Consider the following 7,500-nt stretch of genomic DNA (forward strand, 5'->3'; position numbering starts at 1 on the left):
CGGCAGCTCTCAGGAACTCTGGCAGCCGAGAGCCGTCTGCATCTGAGAACACACCTGATACCCAGAGACCCTCAGCAGGTCAGAGACAGCAGCCAGCAGGTAGCTACGCTACGCTAAGGTCATGTGACGTATGACAAACCTACGATACTGGCATCGTAGTGGTCCGTGAAGGTCTGGAGGTCTTCTTCAGCCTGCAGGTGAACTGAGTCTGGTCCGGTCTGTTTCTTCATGTAGTGATAGATCCCATCTGAACACACACACACACACACATACACATTCAACAAACCTGTTTGTTTGTTTGTGTGGATGTGTGTGTTGGTTTTACCTGCGCTGCGAGGTCCGTCGTAAGGGGTGGAGTCCCTTCCGTTCCTGAAGATCTTCAGGGTCGGGTAACCTGACACCCCGAAGCGCCCACACGTCTCCGAGTGAGCTGTACAGTCCACCTGAGACAGGTGAGAGGCAGGAGAGGCAAGAGAGACAGGTGAGAGGCAGGAGAGACAGGCGAGAGGCAGGAGAGACAAGAAGTGACAGGTGAGAGGCAGGAGAGGCAAGAGAGACAGGTGAGAGGCAGGAGAGACAGGTGAGAGGCAGGAGAGACAGGAAGTGACAGGTGAGAGGCAGGAAGTGACAGGTGAGAGAGACAGGTGAGAGGCAGAAGAGACAAGAAGTGACAGGTGAGAGGCAGGAAGTGACAGGTGAGAGGCAGGAAGTGACAGGTGAGAGAGACAGGTGAGAGGCAGAAGAGACAAGAAGTGACAGGTGAGAGGCAGGAAGTGACAGGTGAGAGAGACAGGTGAGAGGCAGAAGAGACAAGAAGTGACAGGTGAGAGGCAGGAGAGACAGGTGAGAGGCAGGAGAGACAGGAAGTGACAGGTGAGAGAGACAGGTGAGAGGCAGAAGAGACAAGAAGTGACAGGTGAGAGGCAGGAAGTGACAGGTGAGAGGCAGGAAGTGACAGGTGAGAGAGACAGGTGAGAGGCAGAAGAGACAAGAAGTGACAGGTGAGAGGCAGGAGAGACAGGTGAGAGGCAGGAGAGACAGGAAGTGACAGGTGAGAGAGACAGGTGAGAGGCAGGAGAGACAAGAAGTGACAGGTGAGAGGCAGGAAGTGACAGGTGAGAGAGACAGGTGAGAGGCAGGAGAGACAAGAAGTGACAGGTGAGAGGCAGGAAGTGACAGGTGAGAGAGACAGGTGAGAGGCAGGAGAGACAAGTGAGAGGCAGGAGAGACAGGTGAGAGAGACAGGTGAGAGGCAGAAGAGACAAGAAGTGACAGGTGAGAGGCAGGAGAGACAAGAAGTGACAGGTGAGAGGCAGGAAGTGACAGGTGAGAGAGACAGGTGAGAGGCAGGAGAGACAAGTGAGAGGCAGGAGAGACAGGCGAGAGAGGCAGGAGAGACAGGTGAGAGGCAGGAAGTGACAGGTGAGAGGCAGGAAGTGACAGGTGAGAGGCAGGAGAGACATGCGAGACAGGTGAGAGGAAGGAGAGACAGGAAGTGACAGGTGAGCTAGGAAGGAGAGACAGGTAAGACAGGAAGTGACAGGCAAGAGAGACAGGTGAAAGGCAGGAAAGGCAGGAAGTGACAGGCGAGACAGGAAGGAGAGACAGGTGAATGGTGAAGATGATGAAGATGGTGAATGTGATGATGATGATGGTGAAGATGATGATGAAGATGGTGATGTTACCTTGGCGAGCTGGACGGTTCCCTTCAGTCTGGTCGCTGCTTTCTCAAACTCTGGAGCCAATTTCTTACAATGACCACACCTGAGAGGAGAGGTAGGAAGGTAGGATGGTAGGTAGGAAGGTAGGGAGGAAGGAAGGGAGGGAGGGGTGAGGGAACACAGGCAGAAAGGGAACGTGGAGGGAGGAAGGTAGAGAGGAAGGGAGGGAGGGAGGAAGGGAGGGAGGGGTGAGGGAACACAGGCAGAAAGGGAACGTGGAGGGAGGAAGGTAGAGAGGAAGGGAGGGAGGGAGGAAGGGAGGGAGGGGTGAGGGAACACAGGCAGAAAGGGAACGTGGAGGGAGGAAGGTAGAGAGGAAGGAAGGGAGGAAGGGAGGGAAGGAGGAAGGGAGGGAAGGAGGAAGGGAGGAAGGGAGGAAGGGAGGGAGGGAGGGGTGAGGGAACACAGGCAGAAAGGGAACGTGGAGGGAGGAAGGTAGAGAGGAAGGAAGGGAGGAAGGGAGGGAGGGAGGAAGGGAGGAAGGGAGGGAGGGGTGAGGGAACACAGGCAGAAAGGGAACGTGGAGGGAGGAAGGTAGAGAGGAAGGGAGGGAGGGAGGAAGGGAGGGAGGAAGGAAGGAAGGGAGGGGTGAGGGAACACAGGCAGAAAGGGAACGTGGAGGGAGGAAGGTAGAGAGGAAGGAAGGGAGAAAGGGAGGGAGGGGTGAGGGAACACAGGCAGAAAGGGAACGTGGAGGGAGGAAGGTAGAGAGGAAGGAAGGGAGGGGTGAGGGAACACAGGCAGAAAGGGAACGTGGAGGGAGGAAGGTAGAGAGGAAGGAAGGGAGGGAGGAAGGAAGGAAGGGAGGGAGGGGTGAGGGAACACAGGCAGAAAGGGAACGTGGAGGGAGGAAGGTAGAGAGGAAGGAAGGGAGAAAGGGAGGGAGGGGTGAGGGAACACAGGCAGAAAGGGAACGTGGAGGGAGGAAGGTAGAGAGGAAGGAAGGGAGGGAGGAAGGAAGGAAGGGAGGGAGGGGTGAGGGAACACAGGCAGAAAGGGAACGTGGAGGGAGGAAGGTAGAGAGGAAGGAAGGGAGAAAGGGAGGGAGGGTGAGGGAACACAGGCAGAAAGGGAACGTGGAGGGAGGAAGGTAGAGAGGAAGGAAGGGAGGGAGGAAGGGAGGAAGGAAGGAAGGGAGGGAGGGGTGAGGGAACACAGGCAGAAAGGGAACGTGGAGGGAGGAAGGTAGAGAGGAAGGAAGGGAGGAAGGGAGGGAGGGAGGAAGGGGTGAGGGAACACAGGCAGAAAGGGAACGTGGAGGGAGGAAGGTAGAGAGGAAGGAAGGGAGGGAGGAAGGGAGGGAGGGAGGAAGGGAGGGGTGAGGGAACACAGGCAGAAAGGGAACATTGAGGAAGGGAGGAAGGAAGGTAGGGAGGAAGGTAGGGAGGGAGGAAGGAAGGAAGGAAGGAAGGGAGGGAGGGGTGAGGGAACACAGGCAGAAAGGGAACGTGGAGGGAGGAAGGTAGAGAGGAAGGGAGGGAGGGAGGAAGGGAGGGAGGGAGGGGTGAGGGAACACAGGCAGAAAGGGAACGTGGAGGGAGGAAGGTAGAGAGGAAGGAAGGGAGGGAGGAAGGGAGGAAGGGAGGGAGGGAGGAAGGGAGGGAACACAGGCAGAAAGGGAACGTGGAGGGAGGAAGGTAGAGAGGAAGGAAGGGAGGGAGGAAGGGAGGGAGGGAGGAAGGGAGGGGTGAGGGAACACAGGCAGAAAGGGAACATTGAGGAAGGGAGGAAGGAAGGAAGGTAGGGAGGAAGGTAGGGAGGGAGGAAGGTAGGGAGGGAGGAAGGAAGGAAGGAAGGAAGGGAGGGAGGGGTGAGGGAACACAGGCAGAAAGGGAACGTGGAGGGAGGAAGGTAGAGAGGAAGGAAGGGAGGGAGGAAGGGAGGGAGGGAGGGAGGAAGGGAGGGGTGAGGGAACACAGGCAGAAAGGGAACATTGAGGAAGGGAGGAAGGAAGGTAGGGAGGATAGGAAAGAGAGCAAGGAGAGGAGACAGGTTAGGACACGTCACAAGACAATAGCCCGTTGCCATGGTTATCCGCTGAAGACCGTTACCATGGAGCGTAGAACGTCACCAGCATGGTCTCGTGCTCCGTTGCTAGGTAATCAAAGTCCGCGTCGCCGAGCTCGAGCGCGTCTCTGCGCGAGGAAACCGCGGCGGGAAAACCAGACCACAGCGCGAGCGCCACGGCGGGAAGGAGGCGGGCAGCGGCCGCCATGTTGGAGAGCAACGGGGAGTGACGTCATACGCTGTAGGCCGGTCGTCACCAGGGCAACGCCTACTCACGCTTCCGGTCACGGATTCCATATTAAGAGACTGTTTGAGTATTACAAAGTATAGCAGCGAACACGTGATCGATTTCTTCAAATCACAATCACGTCATCGTCACACGCAATTGTTTCACCCACGTGACGCGTCGTGGTCTCCTTGTTTAAAACGGAGACCAGCGTCTCGTGCTGTTACTGCGAAGGCGAGATTACTGTTTCCGGTTCAGACTTGACCACCCCCCCTAGGTCACGTGAGAGGTGGGGCGTGAAGAGAAAATACCGGAAGGATGCTCTCCGATTGGTCTCCAGCAGTTAGAGGTAACGTCACAGTCTCAGCTGTCAGTCAGAGGCCTCTGAAGGCTGACCCATCAGGTGATTTATAAACGTTCCAGATACAGGAGAACGTTCCAGATACAGGACAACAGATACAGGACAACGTTCCAGATACAGGACAACAGATACAGGACAACGTTCCAGATACAGGACAACGTTCCAGATACAGGACAACAGATACAGGACAACGTTCCAGATACAGGACAACGTTCCAGATACAGGACAACAGATACAGGACAACGTTCCAGATACAGGACAACAGATACAGGACAACGTTCCAGATACAGGACAACGTTCCAGATACAGGACAACAGATACAGGACAACGTTCCAGATACAGGACAACGTTCCAGATACAGGACAACGTTCCAGATACAGGAGAACATTCCAGATACAGGAGAACATTCCAGATACAGGACAACAGATACAGGACAACGTTCCAGATACAGGACAACGTTGAGAACATTCCAGATACAGGAGAACGTTGAGAACATTCCAGATACAGGAGAACGTTGAGAACATTCCAGATACAGGACAACAGATACAGGACAACGTTCCAGATACAGGAGAACATTCCAGATACAGGACAACAGATACAGGACAACGTTCCAGATACAGGACAACGTTCCAGATACAGGAGAACATTCCAGATACAGGACAACGTTCCAGATACAGGAGAACGTTCCAGATACAGGAGAACATTCCAGATAAAGGACAGAGGTGATTTATTGTACAGACTAATTCCAGTTGGCAGGAATGTTTTTAATTTAGATTTGTAAACATGTTTGCTGCTGCTTCAACTAAATCCCCCCTGGGGATGAATAAAGTAATATCTAATCTCATAATTATGATGATTCCTCAGTGTAACGACTTCCATAGCGAACAGTTAAACTCACAATAGATAAGAAAACAGTAAAAAGAAACATGTAAATATCCTGAGTTTCATAAGATAAATAGTGTAGATGATTACGTCACATATTTCATTTCTATTGATGATAAAAGGCTCATATACTGAACATTTGGCTTGTTTGTGTATCTGAATAAATAAAATCACATGAAACATGTAACAATGTTTTAATGAAGCAGTTGACTCGTTCACATACATTCAATATGAATTAATATATCTAAAACCTTCACAGAACGGTGCCACATCCTTCATTACGTTCTCTAAGGCCGCTAGGAATCATGGGATTGTCAACCTGGATCCCTGAGGCCACACCCCCTTCCTATGTGACCCTGCCCCCTGACTCACTGAGGCCACACCCCTGACTCACAATAAATAATGGTGACCTATAAATAAAGGACGGGTCTCCTGTAGAAACCGACAACAGTGGATCTTCCTGAAAGGAACTGAGCATGTTCTAGCAGGACCACCTGAACCACCTCTCTGCGATTGGTCCTGCCTTCAGTCCAGGGCTGCTTCCCGTCTGCCGATTGGCCGTCCCTCTGAGAAACAGGAAGTGGACTTGTGGAACAGCTTCATCAGGTCTGAGAAACGAAGGCTCACCTGGGGAAAAAAAAAATCAAGCTTTAATTAGCATGTGAACATTTACAGAAGGGACACCTGGACGCTGAAGCCCCGCCCCCTCTAACCTGTTGGGCGGTCTTGTTTCCCAGCTGGGCGGAGACCTGCCTGAAGGTTTTCCGATTGGCTCCTCTCTGCTGACAGGCCGTCAGGATGGCGCGGTCCGCCTCGCTGCAGGAAGAGGTCAGAGGGTCAAATCCAAGTCTGTCTCTGTCTGTCTGGTACACATCGTTAGCAATGCTAAGCTAAATATGCTAACCGCGATAGGATGATCTCATCCTTTTGATGATCAATAACTCATATGTATTAATTATGATTATTGGTTCTCACCGGGTCCAAACGACCACTTTTTCTCCTGTCGAAGTCATCGAGATGTTTCTGGCGCCGACCAGTCGCTCTGACTCCGCCCCCTCCGGTGCCTGGGGTGTAACTCTCTTCCTGCTGGCGCAGAGAGGAGGATTCTGGGTCTTGAAGTCCGTTTCAGAGTAGTCGTGAAGCTGCTGGAAGAAGTCCCAGAATTCCTTGTGCAGGTCAGAGTGGCTTCTGAGGAGAGACGAGATCTGAGGAGAGTGGATTTGTTTAGATTTTGCTTCAGTTCAGTGAGAAGTTACCACCACCGCCATCGCTTACCTTCACCACGTCCTCAGATGGGGGGGCGGGGCTTTCCTGCAGCACTGACACCACCTGCTGGAAGAGGGAGGAGCCTTCTCCCAGGCTCCGCCCCAGTCGCCGCAGAAACCGGCGGCTGCGTTCAAACAACCGCTGCTCAGTTAGCTGAGGAACAGACCACAGAAGAAAAGTGATGTCACACAGTGATGTCACACAGTGATGTCACAGTGATGTCACACAGTGATGTCACACAGTGATGTCACACAGTGATGTCACACAGTGATGTCACACAGTGATGTCACAGTGATGTCACACAGTGATGTCACAGTGATGTCACACAGTGATGTCACAGTGATGTCACACAGTGATGTCACACAGTGATGTCACACAGTGATGTCACAGTGATGTCACACACCAGTCCACAGCAGTGAGCCTGTCGTCTGTTCAGGAAGGCGGCGAAGTCTCTGAGCAGCTGAGGCCACGGACGCAGGACGCGGCTCAGACCGCGGAACAGACTCCGGGCGGAGGACGAGGACGAGGACGAGGACGAGGACGAGGACGAGGACGAGGACCGGTCCAACACCTGCAGCAGCTGCTCCGAGACCCCCGGACACACCTGCACCGCGTCACACACCTACACAGGAGCAGGAAGTCAACCGACACTCACAGGAAGTCAACCGACACTCACAGGAAGTCAACCGACACTCACAGGAAGTCAACCGCCACGCACACACAGGAAGTCCACCGACACACACAGGAAGTCAACCGACACGCACAGGAAGTCCACCGACACACACAGGAAGTCAACCGACACGCACAGAAAGTCAACCGACACTCACACAAACAGGAAGTCAACAGACACTCACAAGAAGTAAACCGACACAAACTCAAACAGGAAGTTAACTGACACGCACACACAGGAAGTCAACGACACACACAGGAAGTCAACGACACACACAGGAAGTCAACCGACACGCTCACACAGGAAGTCAACCGACACACTCACACAAAGGCATCTGACACTCACAAACAGGAAGTCAACAGACACA

The 7,500-nt window shown here is 53.4% G+C and overlaps 2 protein-coding genes across 7 annotated transcripts in view; both read right to left on the bottom strand.

The window, feature by feature from the left end:
- LOC117739313 (protein disulfide-isomerase A3-like) overlaps positions 1-5,258 on the bottom strand; it is a 14,625-nt gene extending 9,367 nt beyond the window's left edge. For 2 of the 3 annotated variants that reach the window (XM_034545642.1, XM_034545640.1), the window contains exons 1-5: positions 3,773-5,258; positions 1,686-1,764; positions 326-443; positions 140-247; positions 1-54 (exon numbers count right to left, since the gene is read on the bottom strand). The exon at positions 1-54 is cut by the window's left edge and continues 76 nt beyond it. In XM_034545642.1, the coding sequence (XP_034401533.1) occupies positions 1-54; positions 140-247; positions 326-443; positions 1,686-1,764; positions 3,773-3,936 (523 nt within the window). In that variant the 5' untranslated portion in view covers positions 3,937-5,258. Of the gene's footprint in view, positions 55-139; positions 444-1,685; positions 1,765-3,772 lie in introns of all 3 variants that reach the window. The other variant, XM_034545641.1, reaches the window with a different exon arrangement.
- Positions 5,259-5,374: 116 nt separating this feature from the next.
- si:dkey-27c15.3 (GON-4-like protein) overlaps positions 5,375-7,500 on the bottom strand; it is a 23,242-nt gene continuing 21,116 nt past the window's right edge. For 3 of the 4 annotated variants that reach the window (XM_034545622.1, XM_034545620.1, XM_034545621.1), the window contains 5 exons: positions 6,867-7,085; positions 6,473-6,616; positions 6,173-6,402; positions 5,911-6,013; positions 5,375-5,824 (listed from right to left, as the gene is read on the bottom strand). In XM_034545622.1, the coding sequence (XP_034401513.1) occupies positions 5,723-5,824; positions 5,911-6,013; positions 6,173-6,402; positions 6,473-6,616; positions 6,867-7,085 (798 nt within the window). In that variant the 3' untranslated portion in view covers positions 5,375-5,722. Of the gene's footprint in view, positions 5,825-5,910; positions 6,014-6,172; positions 6,403-6,472; positions 6,617-6,866; positions 7,086-7,500 lie in introns of those variants that run through there. The other variant, XM_034545623.1, reaches the window with a different exon arrangement.

The sequence above is a fragment of the Cyclopterus lumpus genome, chromosome 11 (assembly GCF_009769545.1).
Source record: "Cyclopterus lumpus isolate fCycLum1 chromosome 11, fCycLum1.pri, whole genome shotgun sequence".
NCBI lineage: Eukaryota > Metazoa > Chordata > Actinopteri > Perciformes > Cyclopteridae > Cyclopterus > Cyclopterus lumpus.